We start from the raw sequence: 20,818 nt of genomic DNA on the forward strand, positions 1-20,818 counted from the left end.
TTAAACAAGAGAATCACATTTAATTTCAGTTCAAATTTGATCCATTTTACAGTGCAAACCAGCAGGAAAAAAAGAGAAAATGTCCAGCCAGAGTCTTGTTCAGAATGCTGGCATGATGATTAAAGTTATGATCCGTCCAAAAGACTTAATGGATAAACAAGTCGCAGCCCCTGTAAGGCACATGAAAAACTTTTACTACCAATAAGTACCTGTTTTGTGTATGTGTGTGTGCGCATACGGAAGACATGACAATGAGGAAAAAGAATCTTTGGCTCATGAAAATCATTCAGATAATTCCCTGCTATCATTTGGAGAATCCTACAGGGCTGGCTTATCAAAGCACAATCCAACAGTTCAACAATCATATGTTCCCTTAAACTGCAGAACAGATTCATTCACCGGTGTGTTTTCCCTTTTCATAACTGATGTCTACAACACACGTTCATACAGTGAAAAGTACATGATTACTATGTTTTTAGTGACCAACAGAGTAATTAGTAAACAGTACATAACACTGACAGTGAAAACAATTAGTAAGGGGATACAAAATTAGATTTTTTCATTTCATATAATGCAATTGTAATTAATTATTTTGGGACTCATTCTGTCGCTGCAAAAATAACAGTCTTTACCATCGTGATCATTGTGCAAGTCAGTTAAACCGTTTCATAGCCTGCAGGCAAAAGAGTACCATTGTTAAGACAGAGAGATGAAGTCATTCTGATGTTTGTAGTTGCAATCCAAGTACTTAAGAGTATTCATAAGTTAACAAAACTGTGTGACAATCCTAAGTAAATGTTTGGCTGTTCACAGAGCAGCTGATAAATTGATTATAGTTGAGAAAGAGAAAGGACTGAGCTTGTAGCCTGATCCGCTGTAGAACTTGTTCTGAAACTCCACCCTGTAAGAGAGGAAAGTCAACATGCATCAATACAAACTATAATATATAATCTATTTTTGTCCAACCATCCCATTTCTCTACGTCTGAATACAATATACAAAAATATAAAAATAAATGTGAACATTCATGGTCATAAAATGGATGGTTTGGTGAATCTTTTCTGTAGCACCACCATCAGGCGAACACTTCCACTTACACACAATGTCACGTACAGACAACCATGAAACATACAGAGTAAGGTCGTCCTACCTAAACAATGAACTCTTCACTTAAGTCTCCCTTAACTTGAGCACACAGAAGCCAATAGAACAGAAATGGCCACAAACACATAATGAGAATCTATGGAACTCCAACCATGCTAAATAAATTCAATCCCAACACCCCTGACATATGTAATAAATGTGAAATAAAGGGCATACTATTTCATTACTTATGGGACTGCCTATTATATCCAGGCCTTCTGGATAGAGGTTTTGGATATCCTTTCATATGACCCCATATTCTACACCCAGGTCCCTCAAGTCAGCTGACCTGGGGCTTTAAGGAGAACCGTTTTTAGTACAATGTCATTCATTTTGTCATTCGTGAGTTCTACTAGTTGGACGATAATCAAAACTGGACTCCTTGTTTGTTTGCAATGCAATGCTATATGTAAAAGTTATGTACTTGTCAGATCAATGCTTGAGTTTTTGGTGTATTATAGGTCCGTAAATAACATAACTGACTAACTAATCCCCCTAAACGTGGGCTTAATGCAAAAGCTATCACAGATTTTACTCACTGCAGATATTGGTATTTTTTAAAACACTTTTCCCTCCGTCTTCTCCTCCCTCCCATCCTTACCAGTGCAGACGTAGTGCATGCAGGAAAGCTGAGAGTCCTTCCATAACCAGCAGGATGGAGACAGTCAACATAGCAAAGAAGGCAAAAATCACAAAGAGGATTACAGCTCCCACATAGCCCTCCCACTTCAGGGCGAGACGCATCACCATCACCCACAACACCTCTGAGAGCTCTGTAGAGACACAAATAACTCAGCGTCAAACAGCCACCAGTGCTTGGAAAAAAAAAATCATTGTGTGTATAAATAACTGGCTGAAAAAAGAACTGTATGAGTGTTTGGCTTTAGAGAGGAAGTCTGTCTGTGTGTGTGAATCATGTGATTGTGAGGATGTATATTGTGTTTGTGTGTCACTAACGTGCGTGCGCCAAACTGAGAGCCCAGAGTCGGAGGTATGAGGCGGTGTTGGAGATGCAGCCCAAGCAGTACTCTATGGTGTGGATGGCCTGATGCATGAACACGTCCGCAGCATCAAACTCCTGCAGGAAGCACGGGTTAAACACTTGCACGAGAGCCCCAACAGCCCATCTCTGACTGGATCTAATCTGTTTGGCAAAGTCGGTTATTCTCTTACCTCCTCTTCAGCAGCTACTCCCTCCACCTCCCCCTGACGAGTGTTGATGGAGCCGTCATCGGCCACCAGCGGGCGTCTGTCTTCCTCCTGATGTTGCAGAGAACCAGAAATCCATTAGAAAGACATCCAACTGTACATGATACAGGGTTCAATGTGTGTATTCCAGCAGCATGCAGCTAAATCAGATGCGCCTCAGCTCAAATAGAGAAAAGGAAAAAGACAGGACTGGATGGAGCACAATGATTAGCTTTCAGTTCAGATGAATTCATATTAATTTTTTACAGCATGTCAAGTATGGTATCACTGGTTCATTATGATACTAGAAAACCACCTGACACTGTCTCCTAGCTGCCTTATCAACCTACAGTTTTCCGCTGTGGCCACTGTGCACAATGTTCTAACTCGCCAGACACCGAGTACTTTACACATACACAGGATGGTAGAAAACACACCTTAAAATCAATGTTGTCTACATGTTTGAATGTCTCTGGGTTCTAATGTGTGCCAGACAAACTAAAATAGCTTTAAAGATTCACATATCTGAACACAAAACTGCAATTTTTTTTCCTTGCCCCACTTCCCTCGCATTTTTTTTAGACACATCAGATTCAAACAGAATTTCAGCTAGCTTGCACACATGAAGGGAGTGAGGGAACGCGGGGAAGAAATGAAGAAATGTACTTGCTGGTAAACAAAACGTCACACACAGCAACGTTACATTGACAGCTACAGGAAATAAAAAATGTGACTGTGGAATTCTATGACTTTTCCAGGTTTTTCATGACCGTGGGAGCCCTGATAATCTTCACACAGTTGAGCCCTTTGGCTTAAAGAGGAATTGAATTTGTTATGTTTTCTTTAACCTGTTAGACACTGTTACGATGCTTTTTGTATTTTGGACTTTGTATATTTGTAACACCAAGAGAGATCTGTCTTTTGTTGCTGATATGATTGTGATGCATGTAGTGTTGCATTTGAACATCAATAATGGAAACTCCAACTTGTACATTTGCCATCCAAAAGATCTGATTTCCTGTTCAACCGGTTATCCAAAGAGAATTGCTCACCTGTGGCAGGCTGCCTGTAAATGTTTTTGCCTTTTCGTCTTTGTTCTATTTGACTCTGATGACGACACTGTGGTGAAACGTCTGTTTGCACAATTAAAGGCTGCAAATTAATCAGTGTGCTCTGGTCTTTCCTTTTTCCCTTGGAAGGACATCCAACTGTAGAATAAGGGTTAAAGTTCAGTCAAACACAGACTCACCACTTGACGTCGTCTTTTCTTGAAGGTCATGTATTCATATGTGGGTTTCCCTAGCAGGAGGACCGGGACAGAACACAGTGCCAGCACCACCAGGATCTTCTGCACGACAATCTGGAGATAAAGAGTCACAGGAGCAACTGTTACACTACTGAGCAACACACGCTGTGTTTAGCAACTTATTTTAATGGACAAATCCGGCGTTTCTGCAAACTGTTGCACATTTAACACAGAAAGATTGTACTTCAACTTCTGCAGACCGAAGCATGCCATAGTGTTTTGGGGGTTACATTATTTTTTTCTGCCCTCAAGATGTTCACTGATTTCAGTTCACATTAGTACTGTATGAAAATAAGCTGACAGAGACTTGAAACTAGCTAAAAACAGATACTCCATCACCAGGAGCATTTCACTGTCCTTTTGTCAAACTCACAATATTGTTATTTAAAAAAACTGAGCAGCAATTACATTATCATTGCTTGTTAATGCAGTTGAAGCAGCTACTATCTTAAGAAGTTTTCTACCAGTGTGTTCATGCGTTTGTGGCAAACTTTGGCATCTGAGGTTTGAGAGTAATCTGTCAAACAGCACTGCATTCAAAACTATATTGTTGGAAAATAAAACCAGGATGACACAGGCACATGCTAAGAAAAAATTAAGACTTTATGCATTAATAAAAATTGCCGACTAGCTGTTGTATCTTGAACGCTTTTACGTACCAACTTTGGATAACATACTAACACCGGCAGAAGTTAGGCATCTACTCATTGATGAGAGGCTTGTGCTTGTGACAACACGAGATGTGAACATTTACTGTGTCCTCCTCGACTGAGCTATAATGTTAGCTCGCTCAGTGGTGCTAGGTGACCTAGCAGTAGATGCACATATCGTTCTGTGCAGTGATACAGGTGGCGGGTGTAATTTAGTTGAAAGGAAAAGGTTCCTCCATGAAACTGCTCACTACAATGTTTGTGGATTATCTTCAGTAAGAAGGTCATGACTTCTGGGGAGAGACATTGCTGTTGAGTTTTTTTTTTAAATGTTTCTTTTAGCACTTTGAGTACTGCAGGCCGAGCACCATCTAGTTCCATTATATTTGAGAGATGGAAGACATCTCTACAGTTGCTATCTCCAACACTTGGCGACTCACACAAAAACAATCTAGACCAATAAACAGCACTGCAGGTAAGAGGAAACATATGTATTTTTGGCTTTGGGGTGAACTGTCCCTTTAAAACGTGGCTTGTGGATAAATTGTGGCTCATGAGTTAAAACACTGATTCGATCCTTTAAGGGAAGTGAACAGACCACACACCTGTCCTTCATAGAGCTTTGGGTTGTCAGGGTTGTCTGTGAAGAGGAACATGTCTATGAAGTGGATAAGTATACTGGGAGCGACATCGGACTCTTCGGCAGTGTAGACGATCCACTTGAAGATCACCATGAACAACAGGTAGCCAAAAAGACAGAGCATGAAGAAGAGCTCGGGGATCAGCACAAAGAACACATTGCTTATTTGGCCAAAGTGCCTGGAGAAAAACAAGGACAAGAGAACACAGGGAAACAAGGATATGTTAAGAAAGTCAGAATAAATATGAAAAAACAAGAATGGAGGTGTACACCAGAGATGGGGACTTGAGTCATTGTGACTTGGACTCGAGTCACTGTTTTGATGACGTGTGACTTGACTCGACAAAAAATAAAAGACTTGAGACTTGACTCGGAACTTGCTTTTTTAATTTATTTGCTAACATTAACCCCAGAAAACGTGAGCAAACATTCCGACCGGTTCATCACAAGACCTGCTGTACGTTTTATGAACGAGCAACACAGGGTTAAATGAGCTAAATGGGTGATTTTGGCCACTGCCTTGGTTAGTGTGTGTGTGTGTGTGTGTGTGTGTGTGTGTGTGTGTGTGTGTGCGCACGCGCGCGCACGCATGGGGGTTGTCCCTGCAAAGTAAACATTGCAGTGATGAAGTCAATGTTTACTGACAGTTACTTATATCCTGTCTTTTCACTTTATTAAGATCAGATTCTGCAGGTAAAATTACAATAATAAGGTGACTTGACTTGGACTTGACTTGACCTATTACAGGACTTGACTTGACATAACCTGTGACTTGACTTGACTTGACTTGACTCGACTTGCCCAAGAAAAAAATGACTTGGGACTTACTTGAGACTTGAAGGTTAAGACTTGAGACTTACTTGAGACTTGCACATGTGTGACTTGGTCCCATCTCTGGTGTACACACAACAAAAACACCAAAAAATAAAACATGTTTAGTTACCAGTAGTTGAAGAATGACAAGCAGACTCCAAAAGTCATGTGAATGACACCGATGATGACTGACATCTTCATCTTGTAAGAGTTAAGGAAGGTGAGTTTGTTGTTGGCCAGCCCCCACACCTGACAACGACACAAAACATGAGAGAATGAGGACAGATGCACAACAAGACGACAGTATGAAAGGAAATGGAGTTGGGCTGATGAGTGTGACCGCCATACCGGGTCAATGCCAAATGGATAGGGGCTGGTGAAGACACCAGTCACACTAGGATTCATTGTCAAATACTGGTTCGTTGCCAGGACTGATGAACTGAAAGAAATAAAATACAATAAGGTAAGATGGACGAGAAACCGTGTGAATAGAAGGTACAAAAAGGTACGAAATGTCCTCACTTCCAGTAGTTGTTTTCGAACATGGGGCCGACGTGCCATGCTGAGCTGAAGGGGCTGAGGCCTCTGCTGAAGCATTCGTTGTAAATGGCCCCCGTGTATACAGAGAACAGTCCCATCAGCAGAATCAGATACCTTCCTCCAAACATCATCCTCCAGATCTGAAACACACCAGAACAGGTGACAGTTTCATCTCAACATCTAATACCCAAGGTCAAAAACACTTTTCGGCTCTTTTGTTTTTCAGTTGTTTTACAGTTTTGTAGACATCTTACATATGTTTGGTTACCTGAAAAAATATTAAGACAAGGTAAAAACATTGGTAACCTTATTAGTATTACATATATACTGTGGTGGAATGTAACTAAGTACTGTACTTATGTGTATATTTGCATTTTAAGCTACTTCATATACCGGATCACAGTGTTTGTTTGTTTACAATAGCTTCAAGGTAGGAAAACTCTACATCACATACATAAAATTAAACAGCACTGAGCAAATACTGCCTCAGTTGGTTGTTAGTTTGTAGCAACCTACAAAAAGGCCCACTTAAAATATCAATATCAGTTTAAGTGTAGACTATATCTAGAATACGGCCCATTCTGACAGGTAACTGAAGCCGTTATCTCAAAGCCACCAGACTCAATTGACAAAACTGTCATTTTACTTTGCAAAACATGGAAGTTGCTGGTCTGCCGCTGCCTCAATCAGTTAGTGTGTAACGTAAAGCGGTATAATTATTCCAAATATAGCATACCCCGAAACAGATATTGATATTTTAGGTCAATCTTTTTAAGTTGTCACTTTTTGTCGCGGCCCCTGTAGATCTGGTTGATGAAAGACACTAGCAAAGCAGCACAGTAAATAAAATAAGCACAGCCGAAATGTCACATAGGTCGGACGGCCGTGTTTAACCATATATCTTTGAGCGTTACTGTTATGGCTGAAAATGACAACAGAAATACACAAGTTTGCTGATTTCACATAGCCTCACAATTCAAATCAATTGCCAGCGATCCACCTGGAAGTGATTGTTGTTAGCGTGACATCACCATGATTCTGTCTATACTTCTACTGCACTACATTACAGGAGGAAATATTGTCGTTTTTACTCCGACACATTTATTTAACACTTCTGGTTACTTTTACAATAAAAAACCGAGGTGGTGATAAAAAAGAATAAAGTAATGTTCTGTGATAATACAGCACTGCGAAAGGAGCTGTCCTGCATTAGCACTTTTAATTTTGGTACGTCACATGCATTTTTGCTGATAATACTTCTGTACTGCCTCTCAAAGGACCAGTGTTTCATATTTAGAGGGATCCACAGGCTGAAATGAAATATAACACAGTGCATAATCACCTGAAACTAAAAATCATTATGTTTTTGTTTGCTTAGAATGAGCCGTTTATATCTTAATAGGGAGCAGGTCCTCTTCCATGGAGCCTTACATGTTGCACCGCCATCTTTCTACAGTGGCCCAGAACAGACAAACCAAACACTGGGTCTAGAGAAGGCCTTTTGGGTTTTTAAGTTACCTACACACCACTGCAGGCAAATTTGCAAACCCTAGGATCACATAAGAATGGCCAACCCTACTTTCCTTTTGACTGGCTAGTATTCGTTGCTTGTTGGTTGGATTGGTTAGGTTTAGGCAAGAGGAGTGGGATTGGCTAGGGTCAGGGTAAGCCAATCAGAGGCAGAGTAAGGTGGGTTCCTTCGCTATCCTAGGATTTGCAAATTCGCTCACCATAGCGAGTGTGAGCCGGGGTATTCAGTTGGCTGCAATCTGCTGCCTCACCATTAGATGGCACTACATCATACACACTGGTCCTTTAAGTAAGGTTTTGAATTCAGGACTTATATTCGTCTCTTGAAATTGTTGACTTTTAGAAACAAAGGGATATAGGAATTAGCTATGGGATGAGTTATTCCTTGAGTCTTATGTTAAGCTTGAGTGTGTGTGTGTGTGTGTGTGTGTGTGTGTGTGTATCCAGTGTGTATGGCACTATGAGTGAATAACTTCAGAATTACCTCATTGTTGCTGTTCTTGAGTTTGGGGTCCTTCTCCTCAATGACCATCCAGAGGGCAGCCAGAGTCATCAGAAGACCATGACCCACATCCCCAAACATCACAGCAAACAGGAAGGGGAATGTAATTATGGTGTACACCGCTGCAGAGACATTGAGAAGAAAGATTGGACCAAAAATACACGTGAAGCTGGTCATTCTACTTTGAATATCTGACCTGTCCTTTGTCTTTCAAAGCACATCTTTAGTGGTATGCAAACGTACCTGGATTGACTTCACGGTAGCTTGCCACTCCATAGGCATCAACGATGTTCTGGAAACCAGCCGTGAAAGAGTTGAGGGGAAACAGGGTGGGTGGAGAGGTGGTGGAGGGCAGGCGGTTGTAGAAGGAGTCAACTGTACTGCCACTCTTCCTCTGAGGACAGAGAAAGGTGAAGGTGAAGAGTGATAAGACAGTTTACTTATTCATGTCAAGTCTCCTCATCTACAGCCCTGTCTTTGTCTTACCCCTCCCTCTCTCAGAGCGCTCTGCAGCTCAGGCAGCTTGGCAGTGGGACACCAGGCCTCAGCGATCAGGCATTTGTCTGTGACAGAGGGGCTGCAGAGATTCAGCACCAACTGGACCGCCTTACACTTCTGCACGCGCACCTTCCACTGGGGCAACACAGCCACCGCCCGCATCAGCAGCTGCTGCAGGAAGGCCTCGGTCTGTGACAACACCTGAAGCAAAGGGAAGTGAAAGGCTTTTAGAACCACTGAGCTGAGAAAATACTTCTACAAAAAAAAAACCCACATTGCTTCCTGAAAGTTTCTGTTTTGATTTTAAATTACTCTACTTGCTTTTAAAGCACTTAATGGTCTCGAACAGACATATGTGTCTTAAATGTTTACAGTGTATGAACCAGTAGGGCCCCTCAGGTCCCGTGGCACAAGTCTGTTAGTTGTTCCAAAGTACAGGACTAAAACCTTTGGTGAGGCAGCTTTTTGTTGTGGGAACAGACTGCCTGAGGATCTGAGAGCAGCTGCAGGTGTTCAAATCTTTAAATGTAAATTATTTAGCCAAGGTTAGATTCAGAATGGTATATAGATATTATCTATATTATATTATTCACTTACTCTACTGTATTTGTTGTGACGTTTTATTATATTTTAGTTGATCTGATATCGTATTTTTAGAGTATCATTTTATTGGTCTGTTTTGGTCAAATAGTGCTCCACATACTGATTTGATGTCTTCGATCCTGCCTTGAAGTCCCTGGAGAATCTCCTCTCTCTCAGTGGTACTCTCAGGGTATGCAAACGTCTGTGTGTGGAAACTGTGAGAAGAGGAAATCAAAACATATCCAACAGGTTCAACAGATACTGTCGAGTGGAGATCTACAATGAAAAGCGATGTGAGTGATGCACAGGTTTACCCACCAGTCACATATCTTCTTCACTTTCTGTCCGATCTGATCTCCCCAATAGGAGATGAGGAACACCGTCCACTGCACCATTTCCCCCTGCAAAACAAAGAAGCAGAAAACAGCTGTGATAAAAAAAAAGAAACATAAAAAAATGACTGCAGAAATAACTCCCATATCTGTCTCTCAACCATGACCCCCTATCTCTGTCTCCCAGTTCCCACCGTCTCCGGGTGCTCCAGACGATCCTCCATTTCTCTGAAATCCACGATGATATAACCGCGACATGCTCGCCATAACAACCGCTCAAATGAGGGGACCTTCCAAGGATGGACCACTCCTGCCACAAAACTAAGACAGAGGAGACGCAGAGATACACGTGTTATATGTAGATAAAAACACATGATGGGTATTTTAGGAAAGGAGATTTACCTGAGGCGGACATCTTGGCGGTGATCGAACAAGCCTTGACTTTCCAGCATAGGTGGAGGTGCCTGCGAGAAGAAGCCAAAAGGGAAAAGAATTTTCTTTTTGTAGCTTATGTTTGCTCATTACAGCACAATACTTAAAGAAAAGATAATGATGATGATGCAGGACTAGTTGAAGACGTAGCATTCCCACCTGTGATGCTGTGAGAGAGTGCGTCCTGGTCAGGACTCCTCTGTACTGACAGAGCTGGGTCATCTGAGCCCGGAGACTGTCTCTGTTCCTGGAAACCTAGTGAGACGAACAGTGCAAATAAATGAAAAGAAAAAACTACCTCAGCCTCTTTTGTCAGTGTACTAATAAGACTTTGATTTATCATCTCAGCCTTGTCTTAAGCACTCACCTCTTTGAGCTCTCTGGCCAGCCTCTCACATTCCTCCTCTATGGTGATGAGCTCTCGGGGCTGAGGGGCCAAAGGTATTGGGCATGGAGGAGGGAGGGGACACTGCAAGGGTGGAGACAGGGAGCGATTGATCTCCTGCTCCAGGAGGGCTAAAGGGCACATAGAGAAGGTCAGAAAGGAGGATATAGACAGGACTAATAAATAAAGAGGACGGATAAAAACATAGGTGGGGAACAATGAGTCAGTACTTACTAAAAGTCTTCTCAAGTTCCTCACATCGTCTAACCTCGCCGACAAACTTCCTCTGAAAGGCGTTCACATTGGGGTTTAACTAAAGCATCAGAGCAGAGGGGAGAGGAAGAGGGTTAATCATGTTCATCTGATGACAATAATTTGCTGTGTGTGACAGTGACTCAAAGCAACCATCAGTTTGCCATCTCCTCTAAACTCAGATGCTGCAGATTCCAAAGTGACTTCACAAGATAATCACATTCAGTTATAAATAGATCGTTTACTGTGCTCTGGATTGTTGTGAGAATGAGAGTGATGAATGAGCTTTCGCTTGTACTCGACTCTGAACTGTTCACCACAAAATCATGAAGCTTAAACCGAGATAGTAGGTTACTCACGTCCCTGAATTCCACCAGGCCCAGTTCTCCCAGCTCGCTGACACAATTGTAGGCCGAGCCGGACTGAAGGAAGAGCTGCACGAGGCACACCTCCTCGCTGCGAAACAAGGAGCCCATAACTGTCTGCAAGGAAACAAGTCCAAATTAATATTTCACCCCAAATATTTACCAAAGTGCTGTAGTTGATAGTGGAATGAGGGATGTTTTTGAGAACGTGAAGAGACGAGAGGCAATAAACTGTTAGACAAAACACACACAGAGGGCATTTACTTTCAGTTAGGACAATAAAACCCCATCTGTGACAATGCATCGGCGTATAAGTGGAAACTGAAGAAAGAGGAAGCATCAAGTCCTCCTGACTGTGACTGTCAGGTGGGTTTTCCAATCTTGCACAGACACGTTGCTACCACTATTACTGTACAAGCTCTCAGTTTTTTCAATTGTCAGTTAAATCCCTCTTCAATACACTAAAACACTGCTACATATAGAAATATACAATCAGTTGCCAGTTTATTACGTCCACCTAGCTAAAACTGATGCACTCTGATACAAATGCTCTGCATAAAATCCTACCACAGGGTGTCTACAGTTATAACCAAAAAATTAAAAAATAAATTCAAGACTTTTCAAGACCTTTTTAATACCACCTTATATGAAATTTAAGACCAAACATGCAATGGAAAAAACACATTATATGTCAAAGTACTCTTTCCAAGTAAACACACTGATGAGCAGTTAGGAAAAATGACAACTATTGGGTGAGTTTAACTTTAATGTGTTTAATGTAAGAAGAAAACAAAACCTCATTGCTGACATAAATGCTATTTATTATTGCAGTTCTTCGGTCTGTCCAATGACTGTTTATAGTCATGGTCTCTCAGGCTGGAGACATGTTCACGGTAATGTGACTGTAAATATGTTAGACCCATCGAATCTGCATTTAAGACAATGTAAGAATTTTTAAGGCATTACATTTAGAGAACTTAATTTAAGACATGTAAGACTTTTTAAGGCCTTATGTAAGGAAAGCTCAATTTAAGACATTTTAATACTTTTTAAGGCCTTATACTAAAAAAAACTTTATTTAAGACTTGTAAGGCCTTATATTAAGACAACTTAAGACTTTTTAAAGTTTTTAAGACCTTATATCAAGAAAGTTTAATGTAAGCCATGTTAAGACTTTTTAAGGACCTGTAAACACCCTGTAAAGGAGGATACAATGTGCAGATTTTGTTAAACCAGGTATTGATTTAACTTTGTGGTCATTTTGGAGGCTGCAGGTTGTGGTGCTGTTAAGCTGTATTGTGTTATATTTAGTCTGACTTCATTGATATAAATAGGGTGGAGGAAATACCACAGCAGCACCAAAAACTACAGCCTCTAACATGACCATGAAGTCAAATAAACACTTCAATGAAACTTAAACATTATAACCTTCATGTATTTGCAGGGCAGCTGCTTTAGTTTTAACTAGGTGCACCTATAAACTGTAGACATTTAAATGGAACATGACTTTTACATAAGATACAAACACATAAGTGCAAGTATACAAACATATTTCTGTGGGGAACTCTTTAAATGAATAACCTCAGCTGTTCCACCTTTATAATGTCTGGCTCTGTCTTTTGCTTCAATCATCAGAAATAAGGCAGTAACCTAAATTTCGTTATGAGTGGCACGTCATGCCAGTGACATGAAGCTGAAATAATGGCAAACAAAAGATATAATGCTAACGTTAAAGACAGGATAGTCTTGATAGATTAGGGAAATTCCGTGACACAAAAACAAAAGTAGCACAAGGCTCTGATTCATGTCACAATCTCAGCGGTTCTCACACGATGGGCAGAGGCACAAAACAGCCTCATGTGGGCACAAAATGTCGCTAAATATTAAATACCTCACCTGTCTGCCTCTTAAATCCCGCCGGACTCCAACCCGCTGGTTTCAGCCTGTCCAGCTCCGTACCGCCTGAAACACCGGTGCCTGCTGACCGGGAGAAAAGCAGACGTGTTTATGAGAAGTTCTCGGTCCAGACTCCCACTTCCCGTTTGTGAGAGTCACGTTACTGCAGCCTCACGTGACGGTTGACGCGCGTCTCTCAATTGGATTTTCGGTTATTTAAATGGCGGTAAACAAAGTGAACGACGGAGTTCAACGTCCAACGTTAGCTAAATATTAAACTATATAATTATTTCATGCTTAGTTAAATGTGTAGTAGCTGGTTCGCTAAACAGCAGTTGCCTAGCAATGCCTTAATGACATTAAGGTGCCTGACTCTCATTAACCCGTGGCTGTGACCAAAACAAGTCTCCTGCTCATTCACTGCTCAACAGTATGCAAGGTAATTAAGAAACCGGAAGTTAAATATTTGCTAAATTTTAAAACTACAACAATAAACACATTATGAGCCAGATTACACTGAACAATATGTCCTGGGTAACATAAAATGATATAAAAATCTTTTGGTTTGAGATAATGGTCCCCACCAGATATATTTAAGGACATAAAATAATCCACTTGGAATAATTTGTCTGACATAGTTTTTACTTTTTTTTCCCAAGTTTTATTACCTTGTGATTAATTCATAAAATTCCATGCACTCTTTCTCCCTCACTGAGAAATATATGAATATGCATTTTTTAATTGAATAAAATTGAACTGCTGGAAACAATTTATTAGGGAACATTTTTAAATAATTGCTGAAACCCTACTTATTAAATTTGACTTTTAATTTAGTTGTCATTATATTTTTCTTCTATTGTTCTTGAACCTTTACTTATGTTCTTATCTACTGTCTTTTTATTGTCAAATTTTGTCCTTCTGTGTTTTGCGTTTCATCTGTATTGTGAAGCACTTTGAGCTATATCTCTTGTATTACTATTATCATTATTATTATTATACACTAAAAAGTCAATTCTTAGTGGACATACAGTGCTGGTGTTAAATTTCCACATCACACTTTTGCTTCTTAACTAGTAGTGATGTCACAAAATCATGCTCTAAGACTTAAAACAACGCAAGGTCAGCACAGTAACTTTCCATCTTCAGCAAATTAATGTAAAACAGCTTCCTGGTGTCAAACTGCACATAGATCATTTTGCATAGTGAAGCTCAAACATCCGAGTGACATAACAATAAGCAAAATGTGCCCTGGTGTGTATTGGGGGAACAAATTTGTATCACAAGACAGCTATGGACTTAAATGCACATACTGAACACCTTCACTTTGGTGAAATGTCTGCAACTGACAAAAAAGTGAGGATCCCTTAGGGTAGACAAACAAAAGAATGGCAATACAAAAGATATTTTATTTTATTGTAAAAGGGCAGAGTTGCAACAGGTAAAAGCAATAATGAGAAATGTACAATTGGAAAAAGACAAAAGGTTTAAATGGAAAGAATGAAATAGGAAATGAAACTGAAGGGAGGTTAAACATGACTAAATTTTTCACAGAGGAACATGAATCTCATACACCTGTTCATTTTCTGCTTGGCTGTACTGTACATCACTACAGATGTATTCTCATCTTAGCCTAAAGATACTGTGATGAAGGAGCGCTACACGAAGAAGCAAAGCAGATTGCTGTCACACCAATTATAGCCCCCAACAGTGTACTATGACACTTTGGGAGTTGTATTACAAGAAACTTTAGACCCCTCCACACACACACACACACACACACACACACACACACACATACACAAAGAAAATACTACAATAAAATCATAATTGCTGGCAAATCAGACGGGAGCATTTCACTGGCTTCTGTATCTCATTCCACATCATTTACATTTCTGACAATGCCGACAAACACGTTATCCTAACCGTGCTGCTGTGGTTTCCTGTAGCAGACAATTTCATGGGGTCTTATTACCCGGACACGAGGACTAACACACTAATGAAACAAAGTTAGCAGTGATTATTTTTTCTTTTTTTCTAGAAATTACAGGTCTGTGTCCAGGATATTGACGGCTCAGACACAGAGACTTGTCGGTCCTCCTCTAAGTTGTCCTCCCTTCATCCTAAATGTTTCCTTTTCTACAAACTGTAAAATTTGAGACTTCTGTCCATTCCTGCCGAGGTCAGGAACTGAGCGTTCTCTCCAAAGGCCACTCCAGTCACCAATCCTGAATGGTCTAAAAATAGAAAGACAAAAGCAAGGTCATAAATCTGCTACTTCCTCAGAGCACGCACCATATGACATGTCTACTGGTTTAACATTTAAAAAAAGCATTTTCCCCCCTTCTCACCTGTGAAGTTGAGGACCTCAGACCACTGTTTACAGATGTAGACACGGATGTCAGACCCTCCAACAGCCAGGTAGGTACCACTCTGGTCAAACACAAGGGACTTCACCTAAAACAGAAAAAAACACAGAGGAATGAGAATCAGAAGCACATACGGGTCAGAGTCTTGAGAACTGAGAAATGGCAGCCAAGATAAAAGATCAAACTCAGTGTAAAAAGAATGCATGATTATTCTTTACATGCTCAGTGTTGCAGGGAAATCCACAGACAGGATGTGTGGGAATCAACTTCATATGCTCGCTAAGCTCATACTTCCAATTAACATTCTGTTAGTATCACTTATCAGACTCCTACTTTGACTCATCTTTTTAAAGAGATTGCATGAAATGCATTTATATGCACAGAGTTAGATGTGAATCAATACAACTTTGATGTGTGTACAGTGAATACGAAACTAGAGTCAGAAGGTGCTAAACTTAGCATACAGACTGGAAGCATGAGGAAACAGCCAGCCGGTTTCTCTCCTAAGTGGGAAGCCCCAAAAGGCTTTTTCCCATAGACTTGCAATGTGAAAGAGACGTCTGTAAATCAGTGGATACATTTTTTGAGCATCACAAGCCCTATGAAATGACTCACTTCACTATCAAGATTTGATCCATTCAGTCCAATAACATTTGGAAAGTCTTGAAGAGCTGCAAGATCAAATCATATTATTCCCATTCAAGCAAACTGAGGGCTAGACCGAAAGCAGCCAGCTCGACAGGCAGGGATCTTTAGTGCCCTTGCTCTGTAGGTGCAGAAGCAGGGCCAATCAACCAGGTAATTGTATTGTATTGCCACTGAGCAACTGTCAAAGGAATAAACGAGGGCCCGCCTCCAACACTGTATCCGGTTCCCTTTATACATCCATGTTATAACTATTAGGGATGAACATGAGTGCTTGAATGCAGCACAGAAAGGTAGGCCAAGTCGAACCCCTACCCACATTTTCACTTAGGTGTGCATATTCTTATGTTAATTTTTTTGTTGCAAGTACTTAATAATTTAATTAATCAATTAATTTGTACTCGAATCTAGAAATTAAGATGCCCATCCTGAATAACAATTTCTCTCAAGACTTCTTGACGTCACTGCGAAATAGCTTTCACTCTCTATGCTAAGCTAAGCTAAGCTAATTGTCTTCTTGCCAAATCTTTATTCAACTCTAGGCAACAAAAAGATTTCCCAACCTCGTAGTTGTTGTCCAGGGTGATGGTCTTGAAGTTCTTCAGTTTCCTCAGATCCCACAGTTTCAGAGAGCTATCCTGGGCACCTGAAGAGCAGCACCCAACAATGATGTTAGGTAGTTTAACACTAACAATTAAATGTACGGTCCCAGATCTCTTTAGTGCAAAAACAAAGATGATGCATGTGGGACACAAAGATACTGTAGGTTAATGTGAAGTGCTTCCAACTTTTTGATATTCCTACAAGTTCCTGCGACTTTGCAACCCAATGTAGAACATGTGCACTTCAAAGATTAGCATCAACACTGTATGAAAGGCGGTTAGTACTTCTAACCTGTGGCCAGATAGTATCCGTTCTCAGAGAAAGCAATGGAGGTGACAGGGCCAGAGTGGCCGGGGAAGTTGGCCACATTGGTGCGCTCCTTCAGATCCCAGATCTTGATTTGGGAATCAGCCGTCCCAGTGCCAAAAATGAGACCATCAGGATGGAACTGAGCACAGGTGAGAGCTGTAGAGGGCAGACAGAAACATTAGCACCTGGAACAAAAGGACTCTTACTCAGACTGCTGCACACAGATGTTAACATAGAGGCACTTACCACAGCCAGCACTTTCATCAGTAACTTTGGTGAGGACCCGACCGGTCTGGATATCAGAAAAGGCCCAGTACTGCAGAACAGGGAGGAAAAAGTTAGCGTGCTTGACCAGCAAAGAGATCACTTGTACTTCAGTGTTAAATATAGCTTGAGATCTGTCAGTACACACACCTGATCCTCAGAGGAACTGAGCAGGTAGTCCCCTGTAGCGTGCAGGGAGAGTCCAGTGACACCTGCCTCGTGGGCACGCACCACCTGGACACAGTTGCCTCCGGTGACAGACCACACACGGATGGTGTTGTCTGGAGATGCAGAGAAGACCACGGACTAAAAGAAAACAGACAGCAAAGGTGTTGGGGTGGGAAAAAAAAGGGCAACCGGTGAGTAAAAATAACGGCTCAAACGCAGTATGTGTCTGAATAATTCATTTTCTAAAGAGTGCAGCCACAGGATGGTCTCACTGGAGAAAAATCTGATTATGGTTAATGTGTGAAACAAAGAAAACGTTACCTGGGATGGATGGTAAATGACAGAGGTGACCTTCTTGGTGTGACCCTTAAGTGTTGCCACAATCTGTTCCTCATTCTTGTCAAACACAACCACATTTTTATCAGCTCCACCTGAAACACAAAAGAGGGTCAATATCAAACAAAAGTCTTCAAATGATTTGAAGTGTGCTTAAAAAAAACTTTTAAGAATTGGAACACGCAGCAGAGCATTGGGTGAAATCAGTGTACCGGTGAGAACTTTGTTGGTGTCTGAGGGACACAGATCCAGAGCCAGAATACCAGGGACACTGGCACTATGAAGACCCTGAGGGTATCAAAGAGAGAGCACGTTAACACTCTGCACATCAAGTCAATTTAAACACTGCTTCAGCTGTCTGGTTAAAAAGGAAAATCTGACCGAAATCTATACTTACAGCATGTGAGGCCACTTGGCGGTATTTGCTAAGATCCTCAGCTCTGACCAGCTCCTCTGGGACAGTTTTTCCTCTCTGGAGAAATACAGTAAAGCCGTTATAAGAGTGTGGGTGTGTACTGCATAGTATCACAACGGTTTACACAGCAGAAATTAGTGTAAAGTAGCTAAAGAAAAGAGCAATATAATACCTTCTTTCTTTCTGTGGTGAGGATAGTTGCTTTGTCTTGGAGCTGCAAAGAGAAAAAAGCATATGGAAACACATCTTAGACCTGCTAAAGAAAAAAGAAAGCTTGTAGCTAAATATTGATTTATGGTGATAAAAGAAAAGACCTCTTACCTTCTGGATGATCTCTGGGGTCATTCCCACCTGTTCACTAATCTCCATGGGCTCTCCACCAGCACCCTGAGATACACAAGGCAGACATAAGAGATTGCTGGGAGGAGGTTTGGCAAAAGATTCCGATAATGCATTTCTGTTCAGTATCTTATCAGCTTGAATTACAAGTCAATCACTTACTGCTGCAGCTGGCTGAGAGGCTGGGACTGCCTGAGGGGCAACCAATCCAGCCTGGGGTTTGAGTGTGGCAAGAGCTGTAAAGGGAAATAGACACTGTTAGGGAAACATGCTCTTTTACAATATTATCTATGAGCTCATGTTGCTGCGGTGCAAATGCTGGACAGACTTGATGATCATACATCAGTCATTCTCTGTGATTTACAAGGGGAATTTTATCCTACGATAGGGGAAACACAAACTGCTGTCAACCCACCTTCTCTTGCAGCAGTGACCTCTTTGGTGAGTCGAGCGATGACTCTGCAGGCGGCATCATGTTGGTAGAGGGCATGGGACAGTTCTTGGCGAGTTGTCTGAAGTTGCTGCCGCAGGGTGAAGCTGTGAAGCATAACAGCATCCTAAAACAGAAAAGGGGAAGAAAAACATTATCTCAAATTGATAGTAAAAAATGCAGCTCTAGGCTAGTGTTACATTATAGGCCCTTATCAACTTGGCTTTAAAGTCTACTAAATCAACAGTCACTTAAAAATTCTCCATCTGTGGTTTACTACATAAAGACTATTGGTAAAATGGTCTTGAAAGAAAAAAATCACATGTTAACTTAAAACACAAATTAACATTTACAATATTAAGATGTTTAATTGTAGATTTCTCCTTTACCATCTTACCGTCAAGCTTAACAACACCTACCCACTCATCTTGAAGAGACTTGAGAATGGCAGGAATGCTTGTAGCTGATGGGGCCTTTGGTCTAATAGGATGGGACACTGGAAAAGAGAAAAGATCATGTTTAAAACAAGGAGTCTCTCAACTTCACTCAATTATAGTTTTTGAAGTTCCAAGATCACTTGCTGCAGGGTATGAGAGGAAGTCATACAGTACACTATTAAGCAATTAATTCATTAAAAGGATATCTGTATATGTATAGTTATGGGGATTTGCTGCTTTACTTTATCTTGTGCGACAGTAATCTGAGTATTTGGGGGTTTTGGAATGATGGCTGAATGAAATGAGCAACACTGTGAAATCATTTAGGGCCTTAAATGAGATGAGCAAGTATCTTTTTATCAGACATTTTAAAAATGAAAGGTTATACTGAGAAAATAGTCCTTAGATTGACTGATGATGAAAATAATAGTTAGTTGCAGCCAGGGATGGAAAATTACTTTCTGCCAGCCACTCAGTAGATTACCACTGTATGTTTGGCTGGTGAGTGAGGCAAAGTAGCAGCCACTTGCATATCTTACCAGCATTTGGCTTGTGCTTATTTCCAACCGTGGTTGCAGCACTTTACATTAATATCCCGATACTGTTTTCAAATGTTACAAATAACCCTAAATAGACTGACATAAGGTTTTACAGCCTTCTCTCCGTTACCACTTCATCAGATACACCTTACTATGTGAATAATGCACTGGCATACAACAGTTCCGCAGTCAATCCCACCGTCATGTTGAAACTGCTTTGGAGAAGTGTGCATTCATCCATTCATTTTGGAGGGGCTAGTTTGTATAGCATTTGAGCAACACTGCTAAACTGCATTCGTTTTAGCTGGGTGCAAAATTACGTATAAACTTATAACAGCGTGTAGATCTGCAGCTGCTCCCAGTAGTTTTACCTTTGATATCGACAAGCTGCTCCTCAGACAGAGGTTGTCCGTTCATCGGGTCGGTCCCATTCTCCGCGATGTACTTCTCGATTAGCCTGCGCTCAAACACCTGGTTGGACACCGGGGAGACGCACGGGTGCTCCGGCACCTCGTTGGAGACTAGATAAAATGCAGTTACAGCTTAAAATCCACATGATACCAATGATAGAACAACCACAAACAACACCGATGAACTATCTTGTGTAGGAGGCGGCAGTGCATGGCCGCTAAAGTTAGCTAAATTAGCTAGTAGCATTAGCGCGGCGGCTAGCTAGCCTACACTGCCACCGTCACATCAATGAATTCAACTTCACTTACTCGCACAAACCAAAGACATCTTCCAGACGCAGTCCTTACAGTCTCTCCTGGAATTTAAACTATGCTCGTCCCCTGCTTTGATAGTTATTGGCGCTAATGTACACTTTACTTATGTTTTGCTGAAATTGGAAGTAGCACGCTGTCCTTTCATTGCCGCTACACGGGCTTCCTCTTCTTCTTCTACGCTTTCTTAC

The 20,818-nt window shown here is 41.1% G+C and overlaps 2 protein-coding genes across 3 annotated transcripts; both read right to left on the reverse strand.

Moving 5' to 3' along the window:
• Positions 1-13,232, reverse strand: tcirg1b (T cell immune regulator 1, ATPase H+ transporting V0 subunit a3b). Of its 2 annotated transcripts, none has more exons than XM_049586011.1 (21): positions 13,055-13,232; positions 11,153-11,271; positions 10,776-10,854; positions 10,524-10,672; positions 10,316-10,411; positions 10,127-10,188; positions 9,919-10,045; positions 9,711-9,793; positions 9,514-9,607; positions 8,799-9,011; positions 8,556-8,706; positions 8,295-8,434; positions 6,263-6,420; positions 6,089-6,179; positions 5,871-5,989; positions 4,893-5,106; positions 3,581-3,691; positions 2,317-2,403; positions 2,101-2,221; positions 1,745-1,916; positions 1-901 (listed from the first exon to the last, which is right to left on the reverse strand). In XM_049586011.1, the coding sequence occupies exons 2-21, from the start codon at positions 11,267-11,269 to the stop codon at positions 808-810; spliced, it is 2,478 nt and encodes an 825-aa protein (XP_049441968.1). In that variant the 5' UTR covers positions 11,270-11,271; positions 13,055-13,232; the 3' UTR covers positions 1-807. The 2 variants fall into 2 exon arrangements, with proteins under 2 accessions (XP_049441968.1, XP_049441967.1); XM_049586010.1 differs by having other exon boundaries at positions 11,153-11,275; positions 13,055-13,231.
• Positions 13,233-14,440: 1,208 nt separating this feature from the next.
• On the reverse strand, positions 14,441-20,818 carry prpf19 (pre-mRNA processing factor 19). The gene is made up of 16 exons (XM_049586493.1): positions 20,625-20,818; positions 20,277-20,426; positions 19,349-19,425; positions 18,915-19,056; positions 18,662-18,735; positions 18,482-18,547; positions 18,333-18,374; positions 18,143-18,217; positions 17,958-18,033; positions 17,731-17,840; positions 17,392-17,547; positions 17,224-17,293; positions 16,960-17,133; positions 16,629-16,711; positions 15,403-15,508; positions 14,441-15,288 (listed from the first exon to the last, which is right to left on the reverse strand). The coding sequence occupies exons 1-16, from the start codon at positions 20,641-20,643 to the stop codon at positions 15,191-15,193; spliced, it is 1,518 nt and encodes a 505-aa protein (XP_049442450.1). The 5' UTR covers positions 20,644-20,818; the 3' UTR covers positions 14,441-15,190.

The sequence above is a fragment of the Epinephelus fuscoguttatus genome, linkage group LG9, assembly GCF_011397635.1.
Source record: "Epinephelus fuscoguttatus linkage group LG9, E.fuscoguttatus.final_Chr_v1".
In the NCBI taxonomy this organism is placed as follows: Eukaryota; Metazoa; Chordata; class Actinopteri; order Perciformes; family Serranidae; genus Epinephelus; species Epinephelus fuscoguttatus.